The sequence below is a fragment of the Panthera leo genome, chromosome B1, assembly GCF_018350215.1.
Source record: "Panthera leo isolate Ple1 chromosome B1, P.leo_Ple1_pat1.1, whole genome shotgun sequence".
In the NCBI taxonomy this organism is placed as follows: domain Eukaryota; kingdom Metazoa; phylum Chordata; class Mammalia; order Carnivora; family Felidae; genus Panthera; species Panthera leo.
Window position 1 is genome coordinate 34,364,937 of NC_056682.1, and position 24,931 is coordinate 34,389,867.

Here is a 24,931-nt window from a genome sequence, read left to right on the forward strand (position 1 = left end):
GAACCGAACTCCCCGCCGCGGGGGGACCCCACCCTGCGCCCACTTAAGACTCCAGCATGCTCTTCCAATCCCGCGGGTGCCCAGCCGTCTCCGCCTCAGTTTTCCTCGGCCACGTGAGTGGAGAGTTGAGCAAAGGCCGGGCCGGAAGGACGGGCTCGGGTTGCAGAGCAAGGGTTCCACCCCCCATCCTCTCACGTCCCCTAGGAGAGCCCCCGTGGACGGGGCTGACCTCTGCAGCTCCCTCTATTACCGTATTCACCCAGATACGAGCCGCGCGCAGCACCCTCCCCCATTTTCCTGGCTTTTGAGAACCGTCGACACAAACCAAACCTTTCCGGAAGGTGGCTGGGGGGTGGAGAGGAATTCGAAGGGCGCGGGAAGAAAGCTCCCGGGGAGGAAGGTACAGATTAGCACGTGGTTCCTGCCGGAACCAATGAGGGTCAGCGATCTCGGCCTCGGTCACCCGGCCGGCAGGGATGGCCCAGAGGAAGGCGCAGTCCAGGACACTGGGCTTCTGCCCGCTGTGCTTGCAGCGACAAGAGGGGAAGCTCAGGGCGACACCCAGAGGGTGACCGGGGATACCCCAGCCCCGCCTCCTCCGCCTTCGGGATGCCGCTGAACCCTGTCACCTCCACCCCCTTCTCGGTCAATGATATCCTGAGGCTGGAGCCAGAGCAGATAGATCCCGAATTCTTGCAACTCCGGGAGGCACCGGGCAGCCCTGAAAGCTTTCAGTGCCAGCGACCGGTCCCAGAACCGCGAAAGTCAGAGGTTCACAGCACCTGCAGCGCCCGTGGCGGAAACAGCGACAGGACCGACGAGTCGGGGTGTCCTGGTGGTCCCCCCGAGACGCTCGCAGAGATGGACTCAGAACGCGTGGAGGAGCCACGTAAGTACGCGCGCTCAGGTCTCGGCTTCTACACGGGGATCCTGGCTGTGGGGTTGGTCATGACCAGTTGGCGCCTGGGGCTAACGCGCATCTCCTGGTCTTTCCTGCTCCGAGGGCTTCTATTTCCCCTTGTTTGAGAATTCCAAAAGGCAGATCTCTCAGCCCCCTCTACCATCCCCTTCAGACACCCGGTGTGCTTCCTGCGCCCCCTGAATCGTAGGGGGTTCATTATTTCCATAGCCTGCCCTCTGCTTCGCACAAGCTCATCACCCCCAGTCACAGCCACACTTCCCAGAAACTCCAGCTTCCCTTTCTCACAGCGAAACCCTCTAGGTGTCTTAGCTCTGTTCCAACACCACGGGTCTCCCCTGCCATTTCCTCGTCTCTGTACCCTAAAGCGTCTGCCCCAAGTGTAGCCATCAAAGCAGCCGAGCGCTTTGGGAGTGGAAAGTCGGCCGGCTCTGGGGCAAGCCGCAGCTTGGGGCTTGCTGAGTGGCCTGGCCAGCCCAGTCATCCTCCGCCCAGGTTCCTCGTCTGGACAAAGAGAGGTGGCGACCAGATCAGGTCGTGTCTGCGTCCCTAGGTCTGAACGGCCCTGCGGGCGCTGGCGGGCGCTCCTCGCGTCTGGCAGCCGGGTAAGGGCAGCTCCAGGTTTCGAAGCTCTGGGAGACGACTCCGGGGGTCTCTGTGCCTGGTCTCCGAAAGTGCCACGTCGTGCGCAGGGAAGCCAGGCCCTGGCACCTGTGCCTAGCCGCAGGAAGGGAAGGAGCAGGCATTGAGTTGTGTTGCCTTGGCTCCTGAGACCTGGGAAGCTTCCGCAGAAAAGTGTCCACATTCCAAGGGATGAAGAAGCCACTCTTCTCTCTGCGCCTCCGTGCGCGTCTGGGGTCCGCCCCGCCAGGCCTGTCGTGTCGGGCCTCTTCCGCCAGGCCGTGCCACGGCCCATCCATTCAAGGCTCAAAGGAATAAGTAAAGGGACTAGTTCAGAGTTGTTTGTTGACTAATGGCCTGGTTACTCACCCACTCCAGGAGCCTGGAGAACATTAACCTTTGCTGTGTGTTCTCAGAGAGGCCTGTGGGTTTCTGCAGACTCTATAAACACTAATTCCCTCCGAGCTGCTCAGCCAACTCGTCACTCACTCTGGCTTTGTTGAGAAAGGATCGCGGTACTCGGACCACAGCTGTTACCTGCCAGCCAAAGGCACGCGCACCGCTTTCTCCTCACCTGGGGAACCCCTAAGCAGCATCTCTTATGAGACTGCCCGTGGACTTACTCGGAGGAGGGGCCTGCGCCCGGCTCCAGGGACTAAGCCCGGGTCCACTGCAATGATCGAACGTTCCTGGTGGAGTCTGCGTACTTCGCCTGTCCCCAGACCACCTTGCTTTCAGAGACCAGGGCAAGAGGGGCTGCAGACCAAGGGCGCTTGCTGCTGGCACGCACCAGGGTGTCACGCAGCCCCTTGGCCTGCATGGTCAGCGACTCTGAAATGGGATCCTTCTTGTTCCAAAGAGTTGCTTAAGGTCAGTTGTTACTTTTCAATTTGCTAAGATTAAAATCCCCATCAATATTTTCCCTCTTTGCGAGATGTCCCCAGTTTCTCTGAGCACAAGCTGAAGGAAGGCCGAAGAAAGTTTTTATTTCCACAAACTTCAGCTATCAAACAGCCCCATCACCTGCCTCCAGTAGACTGTGTCAACAGGGGTGGGGGTTTGGAGTCGGGTTCCAACCCGCACCTTCCCTAATCAGGCGAGTTCTGCTCTACCTCACCCAGAACTCGCAGCCCCTCGGCATTCCTGGTTTTCTCCTGGCGTGATTCTCCATGAAAACTCGGCGTTTCCTCTCTACCTACCCTTGAGTTAAAACAGAGCTTAGCCAAGACAGAAAAGAGGTGGGGAGAAGGGGAGGAGAGGCTGTATCTCTTCGTGCTTCAGGCACAGCCGCCTCAGTCCAGGTGGTCCGCGAGGGCACCAACCCTGGGAAGAGGAAGGCAGGGTGAAACCAACGCCACCTGCTTGCCAAAGACACCCCAAAGGAGAAAGAGGTCGCTTTTTAAAAAGCCAAATGTGGGTCTAAACTTTGTATATTCCTCCAAGAGAACCGCAGTTTCCAAGCCAAGAATCAGGAAACCAAAATATTTTGTCCAGTTTTATTCTATTTGGATTAAAGAGCATCACATCCAAGAAAGATGGGGCCGGTCCCTGGTGCCGGTGGAGCGCTTGATGACCAAAAAGACAAGGGTGTGGGCAAGGGTGGGGTGAAGGTCGGAGACTCTCGGGGCACCCGCCCCTGCTTTGGATCTGAATAACCTGCGATGCGCCCCGGACCACCACGGATAACCAGGCAGACAGGAACCCACTGGCAAGCGCGTCACCAAGTTTCCGCTCTGTCCCTAACTCTCTCTCTATCATCTCTCTCTCTCCCTTTCTCTGTCCCCCCTTTCCACCCAGGGCGGTCCAAAGTCAATCTCCATCTAACAGGCCCCCACACTCACACATGGTCCTCGAGGCAAAAGCTTCCCCAAACACCGCCACGCTAGAACCGAACCACAGCGAATCGCCCCCTACCCCACCACCCACCCACAGACCTTCTAAGAAGAAAATGAAGTGGTCTTAGATTCTTGATCAACTACCTTTTGGGACAAGGCTATACACCGGGGACCCTGGAGTGGCAGCATTTACGTATGCGCCTGCAGATACAACAGCGGCAGAGCGTGGGGGGAAAGGAGCCTTCAGACCGTCCTGGGACGGGGGTGAGGGGTCGGCAGAGGGGACGGAAGGGGACGCGGAGTGAAGGCTGCCAGGGGAGAGGGGCGTCTCTTGGAAACCATGTAACTGCTTCGGGGAGCCGGAGGCTGGGCGCTGACGCTGTTCCTTCCTGTGCTTTTAGAGCCGGGCCTCAGCGCAGCCTCGCCCCTCCACGGCGGGAACAGGGGGCCAGAGCTCGGCGTCGGCGACCCCGGCAGCGGCGCGCGCGGGACCGGCCCCGAGCAGCCCAAGGCGCGCCAGCGGCGGAAGCCCCGCGTGCTCTTCTCGCAGGCGCAGGTGCTGGCGCTGGAGCGGCGCTTCAAGCAGCAGCGGTACGTGTCGGCGCCCGAGCGCGAGCACCTGGCCAGCGCGCTGCAGCTCACGCCCACGCAGGTCAAGATCTGGTTCCAGAACAGGCGCTACAAGTGCAAGAGACAGCGCCAGGACAAGTCCCTAGAACTGGCGGGCCACCCCCCGGCGCCGCGCCGGGTGGCGGTGCCCGTGCTGGTGCGGGACGGCAAGCCCTGCCTGGGCCCCGGCGCGCCGGCTTTCCCGGGCCCCTACGGCGCCGCCGCGGCGCCCTATTCCTGTTACGGCGGCTACGCGGGTGCCCCTTTTGGCGCCGGCTACGGCGGCGGCTACGCGGGCGCGCCCCCGGGTCCTGCGACGCCCGCACCCCTGGCCAGCGCGGGTTTCGGCGGGGGTGGCCCCGGCGCCGGCCCGCAGAGCCACCTGCCCGCCGCGCTGCAGGGCGTCAGGGCCTGGTGAGGCGCGGTGGCTCCGAGACGCCCGCCGTGTCCCGGTGCTCCGTGCCAGCCTCGCCGCCCACCGCTTTCGGCGGCCGGGATGGAGGGCGGCGCTGGCGGAGCGACCGGATGGCACTTCTCCCCGAGCAATCCCTGGGACTGCGAATTGCCCCCGACAAGCCATCCCGCTGAAGGCCCGGGGACGGTCTTCTCCCCAAAGACAGCGCGCAGGGCCTGCGCCGGCCGCCCACGAAGCAGCCCTGGGAGGGAGGAGAGCCCGGGGTGGCTGGCAGTTTCTCGTTCGGAGCAGTACTGAAGCAGGTGACTTGTGGAGCCTCAAACCCAGGGTTTGCTGATAGGCTCCTGAATTTGTGCGCAGCAGCCTGGAGCCTGGGCGGGGTGGGGGGTGGTGGTGAATGGGGGGTTCGGGGCTCTAGAGGGCCTCGATCCTCCATTAAAGGCAAGGGGGGTGGGGAAGAATGAGGAGTCCAATGAGATGTGGGAACCCGGGTGTAGAGCGGGGTCCTGGTGAGGAACTATCGTGTGAGCTAACCCCTCAGGGGACTTTAAAATGACCTCCCCCCATACCCGCCTCGCTTCTCTGTTCGCAGAGGACTGCATTAATCCAGTGGGGACGTGGTTGCTCTCGGGGAAGGTATTCTGGCTCTCCCCTTCACGGTCACTGCATTTTATCCCCTGTATTCAGCCCAGCACCTTGAGTGAATACACTAAATATATTTGTGTGTGTTTGCGTGTGTGGGGGCCATTAGAATCCACCCACCTCTCCTTACCTCTAAGCAACTTCGAATTAAAATAAAAAACGACACCCAGAAGTTCTGACTCCTCGGTGCAGACAAGATTTCCTAGGGAGACAAAATGGTTGGACTCCTGGAGATAGGTGACCTGATTTCTTCGCTCTCTCTCTCTGTGGAGTTTCTTTCAAACCACAACCCTTTTCTAAACCAGGCAACAGGAAAGGAGGCATCCAGGAGGCCGTAAGTCCACCTAGGGATGGGTAGGACACCTGAACTTTAGGGGGAAATCATGACCCTCCTCCGTAAAGATGTTTGAAATTCTGCAAATTTAAGACCGAAAACAAACTCATTCTATTAATGGGAACAAGGGGTCAGATGCATTTATCTCTGGCAGGAAAATTGGGCCCCTGTTTTCTCCCCTTGGATAACATTTGTAGACAATGAAAACTCTGGTTCTTCACCCCTCCACCACTAACATGCCAAAAATTAAATTCTATTTAATAAATGCGAATATTTAACCAAAATGTACTGGCCCTGCATTTTCTCATTTCTGAATGTGTCCTGATTGTTTCCACCAACGTGAGAAACAGACTTCTTTGGTCCTATGTAAACTATACCTGACTACTCATTGCTAACATCTCTTGAAGCTTATGTGTTCAAGCTAAAAACAAGAGTATTATTCTTATTTTTTCTTACTACCATTTCCTTACATTTTCCCCCCTTTTGATTTTCATCCTTTTTTATTTCTCTATTTTCGCTGTTAATAAAAATACATTTAGACATACTCCACAGTGTCTTGTAACTATAGTTTGTGCTGTGCTCCTGAGATTAAAAAGGGAAGTTTGTGTACTTTAAATTTGGGATCAATAAATATTCCTTGGCCAATTCAGCTAAGATAAAAAAAAAAAATAGAGATTAGAGTTAAACTGTCCATCGCGGGAAAATGGTCACACGGCGTTACCGTCTTTCACTTTGGGGGACATTCCTTACAAAAGGGAAGGACACGTGGACACTGGCCTTAGATTCATGACAGTTGAGCTTAAGTTCAATGCTTCCACTGAGGGACCATCTGTCCAGCCCTCAGTTGTTCAGTGAGTCCTATTACGTTTTCCCAAGAGCAGATTCTAAAGTTCTGCATGTTAATTTTTAAAAATCCTTTGTTGCGGTTCTTTGGGTAAGGTGCTCGCCCTGGAATCGTAGGTCACCATCGCAGGGATCTATCTAGCAGAGTACTCGGCACCGAATAGAGAATCAGTAAATGTTAGTTTCTTCGCCCTTTGCCCCCTTCTCACATGGAAAAGTAAGCACCAAGGCTGGTCCCAGATGTTCTGAACAGGCCTTGCTTCCCATGCTGCCTCGACATTTTGAACCACACGGAAAAAGCACAGCCTCGAGGATGAGCTATGACTTGGTCAAGTCTGTGAGTGAAGGCAAAAGCAGCTTGGTTCAGTCATCAGCAACTCAGTCATCACCCAGACGTTTCTGGAAGGGCTGCTGCCCCGAAGAAATTTACTATCTCATTGGATACCAGAGACTAACAGGAGAAAGGTATCTAAAAATACAAGGTGGTCGATGCTGCGTGTCAAAGAGGATAGACAGTGCGCCCTCTCTGGAAAGAAAGAGAAGGGGTGGGGGAGGAGGTGGGTGTTTGCAGGAGGGGATTAAGCCTGGTGATTAGTGTGGGAATGACACTGTTTACTGGGAGAGGCTCCAGGAAAGGTCGAAGCCTCAGGAGTGGAGAAAAGTAAGCGGGCACACGCCAAAGCCATGCTCGTGTTCTACAGTAGTTTGAGATGCAGTTCAAGGCTAGCTTCTGGGAATTCGTGAACTGCATTCAGTTGGCTGAAGGGGCGTGGGAGGCTGGATGGCATGTTGCTGTCATATATGCCCAAGATCCTTTAGAGGTGCCGTTGATTTACGACATTTTTTGTTCTGCTCTCGAGATTTTTGCAGCCTCCGTTTTTGCTGCTGTAAACAAACAAACAAACAAACAAAAAACTAAACTAACAAAACCTTGTCCGTAGGCAATCCGTGTGGTTTTCTCTTGGGTGGAGATTCCAGAAGCTTGAGATTCTCCCGACACCAACGATGGCTTTCCAAAAGGAAAGCAGAGGGAAGGGCAACTGTCTTCTCCGGTCTCCTCACTTTCTGCCTGTCAAGATCACTTTAAAACGCATCCCTCTCTCAGCTCATCAAGCCCACCTCCAGCTGCCCATCTTCCGTCCTGGAATCTCTCCTTTGCACTGAGAGCTGCCCCTTTGTGTGTGCGTCTTACCGTCCCCAGCTTAGCCGGCCCGGCTTTCACCAGGGAGGCGCTCTGCAAGCAATCAGCTCTTATCTGCATCGTTCAGCCCCGTCACTTCAGGCACCTCTTAATGTTCACAAGCTTCCCAAATGGGAAGTAATTGACCTCTAAACAAAACAAAAAAGCTCTCAGAGAGATAGCAGAGGTTCCTTTCCTGACTGTCCCAGGGCTAAGGGTCTCACCTAGGCCAGGTGGGTAAGTCAATAAAATTGCAGACTTCCTGGCTCCCAGTCCTTCCTCCCCTCCCTCCCCAGCGCCTTCCAGCCCTTTCTCCGATACCATCTGCAAATCAGATGCAGCCTGAGTAGAACTCCAATTTCAGAGTTGCCAGAGATTTCTGGAATTTTGTTTTTTGTAATTTTATCATTACAATGAGGTAACTTTGGAGGGACGGATTTAAATCTTTTGAAATTCCATCTGAAAAGTGGGTACAATCCTCAGAGTTGATTCTAGCTCTTTGGGATATCGACCTGCTGATGCGCCTTTCTCTTTTTCACAAAACAAGGGAACTTCCAGGCTGGAAAGCTGTGCCTTCCACTCCCCCCAGAGAGAGGCCTCTTCAGAGAGAGATGGAAGGTGGTGGAGGAACACTGAGTTTGAAAAGTTGTTGGACCTCATTCTAGTCCCACTTTGACCGGAAGCACATTTTTGTGACCTTGAGCAAGACTGTAACCTCTCTGGGCTTCAGTCTCCTTGTTTATAAAACGGAGGCAGTGGGTCTCTGAGGCTATTATCCTATGTCGTGTGTCTTCCTGTTGATTTCAGATGCATTTATATATCTTAATGTTTATTTCTTTTTGAGGGACAACGAGAGATAGAGTGCAAGCAGGGGAGGGGCAGGGGGGGGGGGGGAAACACAGAATCCAAAGCAGGTTCCAGGCTCCAAATTTTCAGCACAGAGCCCCATGTGGGGCTCGAACCCACCAACCATGAGATCATGACCTGAGCCGAAGTCCAATGCTTAACCGACTGAGCCACCCAGGCACCCAAGTAACCTGCATTTTAGAAGTGGAGAAACGCAGGTGCAGAGAATCTAAAGGGCTCATCTCAAATTCTACATTAGTGACCATGTCAGAACTTGGTCATGTCTCTCAATGCATAGATCAGTTTTATTTCTGTCTCCTAACACGTGAGGTTTTTTATGATAAAATGTTTAAAGCAGTCAACAAATGGAGAGAGAATTGCTATAACTTAATTTATTTCATATAAATTAACCAACTCAACGGATTGAGCCACTCAGGCGCGCCCCGATGCATTTATGTTTTTTTAATCGTAGGGTAGATCATATCCAGAAAAGTACATAAAACATATATATGCGATTGAGAGAATAATTGTAAAATGAACACAGATGTAGCCCCCCCTTAAGGCAAGAGACAGGGAGTGCCAGTTCTCTAGCAGCCCTTCTCCCCAAGCCACTTCCAGAATGCAAAGCCCTTTCCTCCCTCCTTCCCCAAAGGAGTCACCAGCTATTCTGACTTTTGTGATGATAATTTACAGGCTTCGGTTTCTGGATTTACCCAAGGGGACACATCCCTCAACAAAGTGGTTTAATTTTGCCTGACTTTAGATGTTACATAAATAGAATCGTACTGCCAGTATTCTTCTGGGATTATTTTCTTTTATTCAGCTTGATGTTCGCGAGATTTATCCATGCTGTTGCGTGGGAGGTTTAGTCTGCTCATTTTCTCTCTTTCTTTTTATTTTTTTCTAATTTTATTTTTTATTATTTTTTTTAAGTAAGGTCTATGCAATGTGGGGCTCGAACTCACGGCCCTGAGATCAAGAGTCCCCAACGTCTTCCTGATTCCCATGTTCTACTGACGGAGCCAGCCAGCCTCCTCAAGTTTGCTCATTTTCATTGCTACATTGTAACCTCACTGAATGCATGTACCTCACTGTATGTATTTGCTAAAAAAGTAGAGTTTCCAGCGGGGATTGTAGCAAAGAATGCTGCTGTGGGAGCACATTTCCCACTGGTGCAGCTGTATTCCCTGGCTGGAGTGTGTCCCGTGGCCCCTGTGAATTGACTTGCAGGACAAGGATGTATCATCGGACAGATTTCCATGTATGTTTCATAAACATATCAGCCTTACACCGATACACCTTCTGTATGATTTCGTTGCATACTCATCACCTCTGTATGGGCAGAGAACATTCCTGTTCCAAATCCACAGAGAGAGTCCAAGGGCCAGTGGTGCCTGGATGGCTCAGTCGGTTGAGCAACTGACTCTTGATTTTAGTTCAGGTCATGATTTTGAGGTTGGTGAGTTTGAGCCCCAGGTTGGGCTCTGCACTAACAGTGCAGAACCTGCTTGGGATTCTTTCTCTCTCCCTCTCTCTCCTCCCCTCTCCCTCCTCTCAAAATAAAGAAACAAACTTTTTTTTTTTTTAAAGAAGAGTCCGAGGGCCAGAAGGGTGCATTAGAGACAGAACTCTGACCAGACCCCGACCCCCTGCCCTCTGGCCATTGGTTACTCCCACTGACTACTCAATGGGAAGTTCAGGTCCTGACACTAATCAAATGACCATTGAGTGACACTGCTTTCTTCATTCCCTGAAGGACAAATGCATTAGTGGGTGGCAGGCTTTGGAAAGCTGAGTGAGGGGATAAATATGAGGCAAGATGCCAGAGAGAGTGGGAAGCAGGTGGGAGAGTTAGCACCCTCTGTCACTAGTGAGCAAACAGATATTTAAAGAGTCTGGCTGTCATGTCCCCTTGCCCATTTTTTCTGCATTTCCCCCCTGCACTTTGAATCCCCAGAGATGCTGATTCACGCTTTCAGATGGCCAGCTCTTGAGAGTGAAAACAATTCAGCCCCGAGCCAAGCCATTTCTCCTTAGGCCCACCTCCCTGCCTCAGAGGAGAGCTTCCGGGAAAGTCGCTCTGCCTTCCTCCCCGACTGTCTGTTTAGACTCCAGCGAGTCCGCCAGAGAGAAGGATGTGGGCTTAGTTGACACAGTCCAGATTCCACTGTAAGAAAAGCCGATTTGCCCAGCAGCCCTGGCCAGAATCTCAGAGCACTTGCTTACTTAGTCCCTCCAGGGCTTTCTTTATAAGTTGGTCTCAGCCAAACCTGCTTCCTTCCCATCCATGCCTCAATAATTCCCGCTTCCTCCTGTCACCAGCCCAGCTTAATTGCTTGAAACCCTAAGGCCCAGGAAATTGGAATCTGAAGTTAAGACTTCAATGGGACAAAGGTGAACTTTCCTTTGATGGCTCATGTTTCCAGCCCTATGCTGGGCCTTCTGATATCTCCCCTGGACATTCCCCATGGGTCAGGTCCCCAGGTACCTGCTCCTGGAGCATCTTGGCCTTCTCCATCATGATGCATTTACTCTCTGTGTATTTTGTCCCTTCCCAACAATCAGCCTCATGTCGGTGACAGACCCCAGTGTGTTTTGAACACACACTATGTCTGTCATGGAGTTGGGGCCCAATACCATTTTTTGATTGACCAAATGAGTGAATGGTTGCTGTCTAGCTTCCTTGCCTGATTCCACAAAGTCTGCATTAAAGACCCAGCTTCTGATCTGGCTCCTTGGTAGTTGGAAGAAAGTCCAGTGTGTGAATAGGGATCTGGTTCCTGGCAGGGGTCTTTGAGCCCTGATAACAAGGACTCTAAGAGCTTCTATCAGTCAGGTTACGGCCATGGTGAAAAATAATTCCTCTATTTTATTCTTCTAGCTATCCTCCTGTAGGCCAACTTAACTGGCAAGTATTAAGGATAATTAGATTGAACATAGTGGGGGGGGGGGGAATATAATGCCAGTATCATTAAAAGAAAATATTTACAGGATCAGAACACACAAGGATGCATAACACGGAGTCCTTGTCTTCAAGAGGGACATTAAACTGTGGGTAAGACAAGCACCTATAAAGCCAAATATACTACAGGAAAAAAACTAGAATGGGTGCTTATACATATATGAATTATTCAATGAATTAAATGAACATTTACCTTTATTACAATTGCTACCCAAAAGATGCTTATAGTGGTGAGACATGTGGCAGGGATTTCTAGCTGTCATCCAATAACTATTCCCCCTTTTTTCTTTTTAAAAATTTTTTAATATTTATTTTTGAGAGAAAGAAAGAGAAAGAGAGACAGACAGACAGAGCATGAGCAGGGGAGGGGCAGAGAGAGGGAGACACAGAATCTGAAGCAGGCTCCAGGCTCTGAGCTGTCAGCACAGAGCCCGACGAGGGGCTCGAACTCGTGGACCACGAACCACAAGATCATGACCTGAGCTGAAGTCGGACGCTTCACTGACTGAGCCACCCAGGCACGCTCCCCCCACCTTTTTCTTTAGTAATAGAATCCCAGAGGATTAATCACACAGCCTTCCAGATAATGATTGTATTTCCCAGACTCCTTTGCAGCTAGGACTGGCCAAGTAACTGAGTTCTGGCTAAAAGGATGTTAGCGGAAGTGACGTGTGCCCCTTCCAGGACATAGCCTTAAACGGAAGGGACCTTCTCTTTACTTCCTTCTCTTCCTGCCCCTGGATGGAGGGGTGGGAAGAGCAGTAGCTATCTTAGATTATGACACAGCAACAAGATGGAAGAAGCCTAGGTCCCCAGCACCTTATGGGCTTTGCTCTGCTTACACACTGGCTATTATACGAGAAAAATAAAACATCGGTCTCGTTCCAGCCAGTTGTGTTGGCTTGTCATTTAGCCACTGTTATTTGTAGCGGCTGAATAGGCATCTCAAGTAATAGAGGACACAGGCAGGTAATTAGAAAACTAGCGGGTATGTTAGTTGGTATCTCTTAGCTGGTATCTCTTAGAGGAGAAATAAATCAAGCCAAATAATCTGGGAAAGCTTGAGGAAAGAGAAGGAGCTTGAGATAAGCCCCTTGAAAGGGTGAACAGATTTGGATAGTGGGGGCGGTAGAGAGGCTGGGGAATCCACATGGAGGAACTTAGTAGTGAGGGGTATACCACGTAAAGTACGTGGAAACCAAGGACTCTGTGTGAGGTGACGTGGAAGGTAGTACTCTGGATATCCCACAGTCAGAGTGTTCGACTTGTGTGCCCTCTCCCCAGCCAATGTCATCGACTCTGAAGCCAGGTAACTGCCAAATCCCACACTCAACATCTCCAGCTCTACCCTCATCCAGAGTTCCAGATCTGAGTTGCCTGTCCCCTCCTGGACATTTCTCTTTGAATATTTCCTGAGCCCATCTCTCTCCACCTCCTCCTGCCTGTGACCCAGGCTGACGCTCCATTGGCCCATTTCACCTTTCCTGTCTCCTCCCAGCCCTATTCTAGGTTCCCACTGCTCCCACCCAAGTTCAGATTATCTGTCTCTTGTCACGTGCGATTGCACTCTAACTCATTTCTCTGCCTCTACTCTCTTTTCTCCTGGCCATTTTTCAGGCTGCTACAGGATTTGAAAACAAAACAAACAAAACAAAACAAACAAAACAAAACAAAACAACATGTTGTGTATTCCTTGGTGAAGAACTCACTCTCAAGACACAGTCCACATTCTATAACCCGACACATGAAACTCTTACCTACATTTCCAGCTTCATGTCCTGCTGGGTTCTTCCACATGCCTTCTCTTGCGTTCGGCCGACTATTCTGGCTTTCCTAAGCACACGAGACATGCCTCCCCTTTTAGTCTCTGAGGTCCCACTCAAAAGCCACCTCCTGGAGAAATTCAGGGTGTCTCTCGTCAGGATTTTCTGGGCACTTGCAGCTCCTGGCTTATCCCTGGCTGTAATATGCATTGAATTTCAGTTGGTTGTTTCTCTAATTGCTCACGAGTGAGAGCATAAGCCTCTTGATTGAGTAAATTTTACCCAATTTATTTTATTTTTATAAATTGTTATTGAAGTATAACATATACAGAGAAAAGTACATGAACACCATACATACACCTGAACTAAATGTCAGTCACGAAGTGAAATCCCCATGTAATCGGCACCCAGGTCATGAAACAGAACATTCACACCCCTGCCCGGAACTCTCTCGTATCCTCTTAGTGTCACTGATCTCAAAGGCAACTACTAGCTTGACTTCTAACTTCATAGATTAATTTTGCCTGTTTTGGGATCGTATGGTGTATATTCTCTTGTCCAGCTTCCTTCACTCGACATTATGTTCGTGAGATGCATTCGTGTTGTGGTGTTGTGGTTGCTGTTTGTTCATTCCTATTTGCTGTTCGGTTTTCCACGGTCTGGATATATGACATGGATTTATTTATTCTACTGTGGGTGGCCATTTGGGCTATTGCCAATTTGGAACTACAGCTGACCCTTGAACAACACGGGGGTTAGAGGCACTGGCCCTTCTGCGTAGTCAAAAATCTGTGTATAACGTTGACTCCCCCAAAACTTGACTACTGATAACCTACTGTTGACCAGAAACCTACCAATAACATAAACAGCTGATGAGCATATATTTTGTATGTTATATGGATTACACACTGTATTCTTACAAGAAAGTAAGCTAGAGAGAAGAAAATGTTATTAAGAAAATCATAAGGTTGGGGTGCCTGGTTGGCTCAGTCGGTTAAGCGTCCGACTTCAGCTCAGGTTGTAGTCTCATGGTTCGTGAGTTCGAGCCCCATGTCGGATCCTGTGCTGACAGCTCGGAGCCTGGAGCCTGCTTCGGATTCTGTGTCTCCCTCTGTCTCTGCCCCTCCCCTGCTCATTTTCTGTCTCTCTCTTAAACAATAAATAAACATTGGGGCGCCTGGGTGGCTAAGCATAGGACTTTGGCTCAGGTCATGATCTCACAGTTCATGAGTTCGAGCCCCACATCGGGCTCTGTGCTGACAGCTCGGAGCCTGGAGCCTGCTTCAGATTCTATGTCTCCCTCTGTCTCTGCCCCTCCCCTGCTTGTGCTCTGTCTCTCTCTTTCTCTCAAAAATAAATCAACATTAAACATGTTTTTTAAAAAAATCATAAGGCAAGGTGGGGGGATGGGTGAAATAGATGATGGGGATTAAGAGTACACTTACCGTAAGGTGTAGAATTGTTGAATCACTATACTGTACATCTATATGTATGTTAACTATACTGGCACATTAACAGTCTGTGCCGGGAAGAATCTGTGTATCTCGTGGACCCACGTAGTTCAAGCCCCTGTTGCTCAAGATTCAACTATACCGTAAGTAGTGCTGCCGTGAACATTCTTGCGCATGTCTTTTGGTGAATATACACCTCTGTTGGCTGTGTTCTAGAAGTGGAAATTCTGGGTCCTGAAGTGTGCATGTGGTCAGGTTTAGTAGGGTCTACTCTTTATCCAAAGTAGTTGTGTTAATGTACATTTTTCACGAGGACGGTTTGAAAATTCGGGTCCTTCCATCTCCTCAACACCTCTCGTCAATTTTCCTTGAACTCAACTTGTTTCCTCGTTTCTTTTACTTTCGTGTCCAGAACATGCCAATACAGGCCGGTAAGGTGTGCCCCATGAATATTTGTGCACTGGTGTCGTTGCCTGGGACCACTCACTGGAGAAGTGGGAGGAGAATTGAAGAGGGGCATAGTCAGTGGGCAGAGAAAAATAATAAATGCTTATTAAGCCCACGCTAAGTGCCCACACTAAACGCTTGACATGCATTATATTAATTAATCACCATAATCCCTCCCTAAATTCTAGCGCCCAAAGAGTCCAGTAAGCTCCCAAATTAGGAAACTGAGCCTCAAAGTGACTAAGAAACTTATCCCAAATCACCACCAATGATAGAGGTAGAACTTGAGCCTCCAAAGCTCATTTACTTTCCATTATACTGTTGCCATTTCACCTGCTTTCTCAGCCGCTGCACCTCACTGTGCTCTACCTAAACAGACAGGTGTAGTTACTGATGATTGAGCACTCATCACATGCTCTCTGACTGATCTTGGTGTCGTCCTGAACCTGCTATTTCCATCCCAACCTCAGAGAGCATCACGAGAGGGAAAAGGTCTGGCCTAACGAGCACCTTCAGATATTGGAGACGTAAGAGATCACAGAGATTCCCATGGCATCCTGTCCTCCACTGAGGGACATTTGCATTCAGAATAAGTCCTGTAAACACGTTACTTAAAAGCATTACATATAACCCAAGAACATCTGGAGATAATGGCACCGATGGAGTAATCCACAGCCACGGTTTGCAGTACTGACGCTTCCCACCAGGGGGCACCATTGCCTCCAGTTTCCGTCATGGGGGAAAAAGGGAATTCCCCAAATTCCTTGGGACTCCACGCAACGCCTTTGCTTTTGGCTGTAAGCAATGTTTCAGATTTCTTTTTCAGGTCAAGCCCTTTGCCTTCCTGTTTGGATACTGACAGTTGGGAATAGACGGAGTGAATCAATAGACTGAGGGCTCCAGAGACACCAGCTGTTGACCATGGCTTCAGTGTGTGTGACGAACACCAATGCTGGTGATGCCGGTGATTGTGAGATGTGTGTTTTCCATGCACAAATGTCCTCTATAAATACTGTCCCTCATTTAATCACCACGTGTGAGAGTACGATTCCCATACAGCTACAGAAACTAGGGAAAGTGAGGGACTCACCCAAGGTCGCATAGCTTGTAGGTTAGGGGTCCGAATATAACCCCACTGCTCCTGTGTACAAATCCTCTGTCTTGGTTTGAACTTGAGTATCTAAAATAGAACTGTCTGCCTCTGGAATACAACTATTGCTGGTAAATGAGCCACTCCGGCCTCCGGCTCTCCTCCCCAGGCTCTTACTCAAACACCCAGAAGGGAAAGTGATCTGATCGGCTCCTTCAAAACGCACTGCTCTGATCCAGAGCAGAGGTTCTTCACTCCACCTGAGGTGAGAACTGCTTTGAGAATCCACATAATTGAATCTGGATCCTGGCTTAGCTCTGCCGCTGACCACCTCAGCGATGGAGGGCGAGGTGGTTCATCTCTCTGGGCTTCAACTTCACCTTGTGTGAAACGGGGCTGGTTAAACCAGCGGTTATCTGTGACTCTCTGGGTCGTAAGGGATAGGAACCCAACTCACACCAGCATGAGAAAAATAAAACAAAACAAAAGTCAAGGCAACTTGCCGGCTGGCCCACGTAGCCAAATGGCAGGAAGTCTTAAGGTGAAGCTGGCTAACAGCAGGGACTTGAACTCATCCCGCCTCCCATCCACCTCTCGTCTCTGCTTCGCTCTACACAGTCAGCTTTGTCGTCTTGGGCCGGCTGAAACCATGGCCGGTCACCTAGCTACTGGCTCCTCTGAATCACGTCCTCACGGTTCCAAAACCGAGGAGGAATCGGCATTCTCCTGCCAAGTGCTAGTTGAAGAGCTAAGCTCCTCTGCATCACAGGGGGGTAGGGTGCACCAGGCAAGACCCCAAGGATGGGGGCGCTTTAGAAAAGTCCAGCTCACCTGCCGGATGATATCTTCTTCTTGAGTTATCTGCCCCAGGGCAGTTCACGTGCCGATAATCCTCAATTGATATAGGTCAGTACCAGGAACTCTTAGGTCGTATCAGGAATATGAGGGACTCTCAGCTCCTCGTAAGAGTCGGATTTACAGGGGAGGGGGTAGACTGGCAGTGTGATGTGTTTGCATCCTCTCTTTCTAGGCCTCAGCCTGTGGGGTAAGGCGGGTGCCTCCATGGGTCTAACAACCATAAATCTAAAGAAAGTGACCCAGCCAGACCCGTCACCCCGAGACGGGGTGCATCATTTCATTCTGTCTGTGAGGGGCCACATTATCATCTCTGAGGCAGCAAATGCAAAACAGGGGCAGTGGAGACACCCCCACGGCCGAAGGCCCCCGACTAATGTCACCTTGGTGTTGCTTGACCTCTCCCGGAGAAGTGGAGTTCATGTCTTATCAGCATCCTTGCAGACCACGAATCTCGTAACCTGCCACCCTCTCAAGGAATCCTGACAATCACGGCCCTTTAAAAGCAGCAGCTCTAGGGGCGCCTGGATGGCGCAGTCGGTTAAGCGTCCGACTTCAGCCAGGTCACGATCTCGCGGTCCGTGAGTTCGAGCCCCGCGTCAGGCTCTGGGCTGATGGCTCGGAGCCTGGAGCCTGTTTCCGATTCTGTGTCTCCCTCTCTCTCTGCCCCTCCCCCATTCATGCTCTGTCTCTCTCTGTCCCCAAAATAAATAAAAAACGTTGAAAAAAAAAATTAAAAAAAAAATAAAATAAAAGCAGCAGCTCTTATCCTTAGGGGAAAAGAAATGGGGCAATGCAACTCTTGCACCTCTCTGCTCTCCTACTTGACAGAGAAATGTCTTCCTGACCTACAAGTAGCCTTACCCGCGGAGCCGGGCCGAGGCTCCCGGGGCGGGGGGTTAGGGGGCAGGCTGTGATGCACCTCCCGGCTCTCCCCTAGGCTGCAGGCAGTGGGAACTGAGCAGTGACACAGAAGGGCTGTAAGAGGAGAAGCACAGGGTTCCTCCCAGGAAGGACAAAAGTCAGGGGCTCACGTGCATAAACACCAGGAGTAAGGATCAGCCTGGACGAGTGCACACACCCACTGTCCCTGGGACAGCGGGACACTCCCTGGTACCAACCACCCCGGCCTCCAGGTCTGCAGTGCTCCTCTGCCGGCTGCTGTAGCCTCTGTTTTGACCTGGCCACCCCTCTAGGTACAAGTGGCGGATACACAGCAGGACTTGCTTCGGTTCCACGCCGCCTGTTCCTTGCCTCCTGCTTCGCTTCCCCTCAGCAGCTCCCCTCACCTCTGAGCCCCAAAGGACCCCAGCCTTCAGGACAACTGTGTATCCAGAAGCAGTACATCTGTGACTCATGCAATGATGCTATCCAGGTGGAAAGCGACTTCACACAGATTCCTTCTTGCTCCTTAACACTCTCATCTTCGAGGCCAGATAAGGGAACTGTCGACAGCGTTTTTCTGGGGCGAGTCGCTGGGAGGCCTGGCCTGCTCTCTGCTTTCTCCATCCTGATGGGGGATGTGACATGACCCCCTGGAGCGTCAGGGACCATGTTGGCTACAGCTCTCCTTGGTCTGGGACCTGACCTGAGTGCTTCACGAACGTGACCCCATGTGATCCGTGGGACATTTCTGCATGACGTCCAACTATTACCACTCCCATTTACCAGAGGAAGTAACTTAGGCCAGGAGAGGCCAAGAATATGCACCTCAAAAGCGGAAAACTGGGATTTAAACTCGGCCTCTTGGAGCCTAAAGCCCACCCTGTAGCCCGGTATCTGCTGTTACTTTGTGATACCTCCTGCATGGCCCCCTTCTCTTGCCTCCCTCACTAGGTCAGCCTTGGAACTGGCCTCCTGATTACCTTCTTGCACTCTGTCATTGTTTCCAACCGCACTTTTTTTTTGGTAAGTTTTTATTTAAATTCCCATTAGTTAACATACAGTGTAACATTAGTTTCAGGTGTACAAAGAATGATTCAGAACATCTATACAACACCCAGTGCTCATCGCAACAGATGCATGCTTAAGTGTGTTTTCTACAGTTAGGAGTCTGTTGGGGCAAATTAAAAATAGACCTACCCTATGACCCAGCAATAGCACTGCTAGGAATTTACCCAAGGGATACAGGAGTGCTGATGCATAGGGGCACTTGTACCCCAATGTTTATAGCAGCACTCTCAACAATAGCCAAATTATGGAAAGAGCCTAAATGTCCATCCACTGATGAATGGATAAAGAAATTGTGGTTTATATACACAATGGAGTACTACATGGCAATGAGAAAGAACGAAATATGGCCCTTTGTAGCAATGTGGATGGAACTGGAGAGTGTGATGCTAAGTGAAATAAGCCATACAGAGAAAGACAGATACCATATGGTTTCACTCTTATGTGGATCCTGAGAAACTTAACAGAAACCCATGGGGGAGGGGAAGGGAAAAAAAAAAAAAGAGGTTAGAGTGGGAGAGAGCCAAAGCATAAGAGACTCTTAAAAACTGAGAACAAACTGAGGGTTGATGGGGGTGGGAGGGAGGGGAGGGGGGGTGATGGGTATTGAGGAGGGCACCTTTTGGGATGAGCACTGGGTGTTGTAGGGAAACCAATTTGACAATAAATTTCATATATTGAAAAAAATAAAAATAAAATAAAATAAAATAAAAAATAAGAGTCTGTTGGGGCGCCTGGGTGGCTCAGTCAGTTGAGCATCTGACCTCGGCTCAGGCCACGATCTCATGGTTTGTGGGTTTGAGCCCCACATCAGGCTTGGTACTGACAGCGAGGAGCCTGCTTAGGATTCTCGGTTTCCCTCTCTCTCTCTGCCCCTCCCCTGCTTGCACTCTCTCTCCCTCTCTCAAATATAAATAACCATTTTTTTAAAAAGAGTCTCTTGTCTCTTTTTTCCCTCTCCTCATCTGTTTTGTTTCTCAAATTCCACATATGAGTGAAATCATATGATGTTTGTCTTTCTCTGACTTTTTTTTTGTTTGTTTAGCATTACACCCTCTAGCTCCATCCATGTTGTTGCAAATGACAAGATTTCAGTCATTTTTTATGGCTGAATAATATTCCATTGTATGTATGTATTACTGCTTCTTTATCCGTTCCTCAATCAATGGACACTAGGGCTGTTTCCATAATTTGGCTCTTGTAGATACGCTGCAATAAACATTAGGGCGCGTGTGTCCCTTTGAATTAGTAGTTTTGTATTCTTTGGGTAAATACCTAGTAGTGCAATTGCCGAGACTAGGGTAGTTCTATTTTTTAACTTTTTGAAGAACCTCTATACTGTTTTCCAGGGTGACTGCACCAGTGTGCATTCCCAGCAACAGTGCAGGAGGGTTCCCCTTTCTCCACTTCCTTGGCAACATGTTGTTTCTTGTGTTGTTGATTTGAGCCATTCTGACAGGCGTGAGGTGGAATCTTATTGTGGTTTTGATTTGCATTTCCCTGAGGATCAGTGAGGTTGAGCATCTTTCCATGTGTGTGTTGGCCATCTGGATGTCTTCTTTGGAGAAATGTCTGTTCATGTCTTCTGCCCCTTTTTAGTTGGCTGATTAGTTTTTTAGGTTTCGAGTTCTGTAAGTTCTTTATATATTTTGGATAATAACCCTTTACCAGATATGTCATTTGCAAATATCTTCTCCCATTCTGTAGGTTGCCTTTGAGTTTTATTGATAGCACTGCCTTTCTGAAACACAAATTTGGTGGTATGACTTCTCTCTATTCCAGTACCCTCCTTAGCTGCCGAGTCACCAATTGTGTGTAGACCCTTCCGTGTGGTAGTCAAGGCTGCTTCTCTTACCAAGCAGATTTCTCCCCCTCCTCTCCACTTACTCCAAACCTCTCAAGGTGGCCAGGTCCCTTTGAAGGCCCACCTCCTCCATGAAGCCTTCCATCCTGAAGCTGCCAGTGCTTGAAAGTGAGTTGAAGAGACCCCTTGTCTAGTGGTTTTGAAGCCGGGTTCTGAAATGCTACAGAGGTTCCTGGGACAGCACTGGGACAAACAGATGCTGGGCATGGGCCGGGGACAGGTCTCCAGATCCCTGCCTCTGGTGAGCAGCCAAAGGTTCACCTTTATCTGTCATGTATTTGGGGTCCATGTAAAATGTCATCTGAAAAGGGTCCAGCTGCTTATGTACTAACATATATATTATAATAATATAGTACTAATAGCACAATAAACAGCACCCAGCCCAACCTTCTAATTTTTAAAAATATGAAATTCCTACCGCACCTGCTGTCCACTATTGATTTGACACTTAGTACGTACTATCCCTTGCAAGTTTAATTGTCTTTTCCGACAGATGTTTGTCTCCTCAACTAGTATATAAAATCCTCATGGGCCAGGACCAGGCCTTCCGCTTGGTTATCTCCAGGGACTAACAAGGTTTAAGACATGTTTTTTTTATTTTTTTATTTTTTTAATTTTTAATTTTTTTTAATTTTTTTTTTAACGTTTATTTTATTTTTGAGACAGAGAGAGACAGAGCATGAACGGGGGAGGGTCAGAGAGAGGGAGACACAGAATCTGAAACAGGCTCCAGGCTCTGAGCTGTCAGCACAGAGCCTGACGCAGGGCTCGAACTCACGGACCGCGAGATCATGACCTGAGCCGAAGTGGCCGCTAAACCGACTGAGCCACCCAGGCGCCCCAAGACATGTTTATTTACCGTGACTATTTTCTGCTTGAGAAATTTCCCTGAACACATAAAGCTGCAGCTACCAATAAAGCCCCACCTAATACCTTCCTCTCACTCCCTCCCCAGAGGTAACCACTCCCTTAGTTGGTGTGAACCATTTTGTTGAGTTTTTAAAATCATATAGAAACGCATTCTTATGTTATGTGATCTGTCATTTCCTGAGTTTCGCGGGTACGCTCAGAGACAGGTGTGAGACGAAGGCTGATTTACCATGTGCTCCCCGCTTCCCAGTTAGATTAGAAGCTGCTAGAAGGCAGACAGCATGTCCTAGAACCCCCCTCCAACACACACTCCCCTCCTCAATTTATGTCACACGCGGACTCCAAGGACAATTTCTACGGGTGCCTTGAGGAAGTCACATTGTCTCCTCTGTGGGGACCCTGGCTGGGAGAGCTGCCAGAAAAGATAATACCACCTGTTGGTTAAACACGCGAGATCCCGGTCTCGCTTGGTACGAATCTTGGCTTTGCCGCTTTTCAGCTGAGTGCCTGCAGCAAAGTTAGTCAACTTCTCTGTGCCTCTGGTTTCTTCTTCTGTAAAGGGGGGGTTATTTATAGTAGTATCTATTCCTAGGGTTCTTGGGAGGACTAAGTGGGTTAATATAAGAAAAGTACTTCAAAGAGCACTCTTTAAGTGTCAGTTAACTGTTAGCTACCATTGTTTGGTGCTAAACCAAGGATTTCTGTATGGCTGAATCTCACTAGTTTAGAAAGTTCTATTTCATTCAGTCCCTATGCAGTGCAAGGTCACCCTAAAATGCCTGGACATTAAATGGGCCAACCTCCCCGCCCCCCTTGGCCCTGGGCCCTCGCTGGAGGGAGTGGGTTCCCCCATCTGCTAAGAGCAGGCATCTCCCCTGGCCTCCTTCCTCTCTTGTTTTCTTTCCGCACTTTTTCTCCTGCTCAGAACTCAGTACCAAATGGCTTCCATCCTGTGTGAGGAGATAACCATCAGGAATATGCCAGACCCACTGTGCCCATCAAGCCTAGTTTCTCAGGGGACTTGAACTGGAATCTGCAAGGAGAGGCCAGTCCCGCAAACCCAGCCGCTCCTCTCAGAACACCTGGTTAGGCTGGGCTCCTGTCACCCCACTCTACCCCCTGGCCCCACCATGTCTCCTCTAGCTGGGGCCGGTCCTGCCCAGAGGTCTGGGGAAGAAAGGGTGTCATGCTGGATTTGACCCATCAGTTTTTCTACTCACCAATCAGCTACCCGCTAGCCCTGACAAGAGGTGCATGAACAGTTGTTGCTGTTTCTTTTTTTAATGCCTTAACGTGTCCATTAACATCACAGATTCAAAACAGTGGCGTCGGTTATTTCTTTTCATAAAATGTATGAAATGAATTAAATTATAGCAATTCTCTCTGCATGTGTTGATTGCTTTAAACATTTTATAATGAAAAGCCTCACATGTGTTAGGAGACAGAAACAAAAACTGACCTACGCATTGAGAGACAAGTTCTGACATGGTCGCTAATGTAGAATTTGAGACGAGCCGTTTAGATTCTCAGCACCTCCGTTCCTCCACTTCTAAAATGCTGGTTAGGTGGGCGCCTGGGTGGCTCAGTCAGTTAAGCGTCCGACTTCGGCTCAGGTCATGATCTCAGGGTTTGTGGCTTCAAGCCCCGCATTGGGCTCTGTGCTGACAGCTCAGAGCCTGGAGCCTGCTTTGGATTCTGTGTCTCCTTCCCTTTGCCCCTCCCCTGCCCTCACTCTGTCTCTCTCTCTCTCTCTCCTTCAAAAATAAATAAACATAAATAAATAAGCTAATTAATTAATTAATTAATTAATTAAATGCTGGTTAAGGTCTCTCAACATTTAATTCTGTGAATTTTTAAAATGGAATACCGCAGTATCTCCTGGTTCTGGACATTTCTCTGTCTCTGGCCTACCTATCTCCCTGACTTCCAGATGATTCTCTATTTCCTCTCTTCTCCCCAAGTCCCTCCAGAGGGGGTAGAAACCTGGATAAATACATAAATGGGATGAATGGCTTTGCTGATGCCCATGGGGTACCATGAGGTGGTCTGGAAAGATCTGCCCTTCCTTCCCTGCCAAACCAGGGTGGCCATTTCCCCTATGGACTGTGAAAACACCAGGACGGCCTTGCCTCCCACAGGGGCAAGACTTGCCTCAGGCCACATATGAACCCCTGACTCAGTGACTCAATCCCTCTCCAGTGATCTGTGGCTTTATTATAATTCTCAAGAAAACGTCTGCCAGAGAAGTTCTGGTCAGCGGGTCTGGAAGAAAGCAGTTTTCTTTGTGGGACAGCCTCTCTGGGTTCCCAGGCCCCATCTAGTCACAGGCGTCGGGAGAACCCCCCGGAGAGCCAAGCGTAGCCTTACCCCCACCCCTCATCCCACAGGGCCGTGCACCTATCCCATCCCCGGAAGTTGGCTCCGCCCCCTTCTCCGACGCTCATCCTCCCTGGATACCATCCACCCATGACAGGGCACCACCCATGACAGCCTGCTCGGTTTTATGGGGGGCATCGGGAGCTGGGGGAGTGGGCGAGAGGAGGTCTCAAATTGCCTCCAGCAGCAAGGAGTGTGGGAAGGTCAGAGCCTCCTTCCCTAGACAAACAGCCCCGGTGGGTCTCCCCATGAGGGCCTCCGTTAAGCTGTTGAGCAGACCAGGCACAGAGGGACCATGGCCACCCAGTTAGTGCACGGGGAAACTTCTGCAGACGCAGCCCCACAGCCTCGGGCTCTCCAGAAGCCGGCAGCCATGCAGGGACAGGGGAGGTGACCGAGGTCACCGTTAGCAAAATACTCCTGGGTTCCCATTGCCCAATAAATCTTCCCCGGCGGCTCTTCTTGGGCGATCGGCACTGGCGAGGGCATCAGTGATGAGGTTGAGTTGTTAGCTACTAGCCAGGTTTCCCCAAATCCCAACCCACGTGGCCACCATGCAGAGAGGCCTGCAGGGGACCTGGCATTCACAGCCACAAGTTGGAGGAACAGACTTTTTAAAAAAAGTATTAGGATCGAGAGAGAGAGAGAGAGAGAGAGAGAGAGATGCCTTTTGCAGGGACAGGATTTGAAACCTGAGTGGGTTTCCGAGTGGGATAAATGGCACAGACACACAGGAGGTCTGGAGTCTTTCAAAGGAAAAATGGAGCAGATCACGTAGGTCCACAGTGGCTCTCACGCCCCCTCATACTATCTTCTACCTTCCCACCTAGAGCGGCTCAGAGCCCCCAGCCCTTCGCTACTCAAGGGATGAAGACAGGGTCTATTTTATTTATTATTTTATTTTATTTTATTTTTGGAAGTTCTTTTTTTTCTAAGTTTATTATTTATTTTGAGAAAGACAGCGACTGTGTGAGTGGGGGAGGGACAGAGAAAGAGAGAGAGAGGGAGGGAGAGAGAAGCCCAAGCAGGCTCCCCCACTGTCAGCACAGAGCCGGATGC

The 24,931-nt window shown here is 50.0% G+C and overlaps 1 protein-coding gene across 1 annotated transcript; it reads left to right on the forward strand.

Moving 5' to 3' along the window:
* Positions 1 to 375: 375 nt before the first annotated feature.
* On the forward strand, positions 376 to 4,402 carry NKX2-6 (NK2 homeobox 6). Its single transcript, XM_042933848.1, has 2 exons — positions 376 to 889; positions 3,777 to 4,402. Exons 1-2 carry the CDS (start codon positions 610 to 612, stop codon positions 4,400 to 4,402), a joined length of 906 nt encoding a protein of 301 aa, XP_042789782.1. The 5' UTR covers positions 376 to 609.
* The last annotated feature ends 20,529 nt before the right edge of the window (positions 4,403 to 24,931 follow it).

Excerpts from the sequence above, each read along its gene's own strand:
- NKX2-6 (XM_042933848.1), top strand. The coding sequence starts at position 610 with ATGCCGCTGAACCCTGTCACCTCCACCCCCTTCTCGGTCAATGATATC. Across the intron at positions 890-3,776 it reads AGAACGCGTGGAGGAGCCAC|AGCCGGGCCTCAGCGCAGCC; the intron begins GTAAGTACGCGC and ends CTGTGCTTTTAG.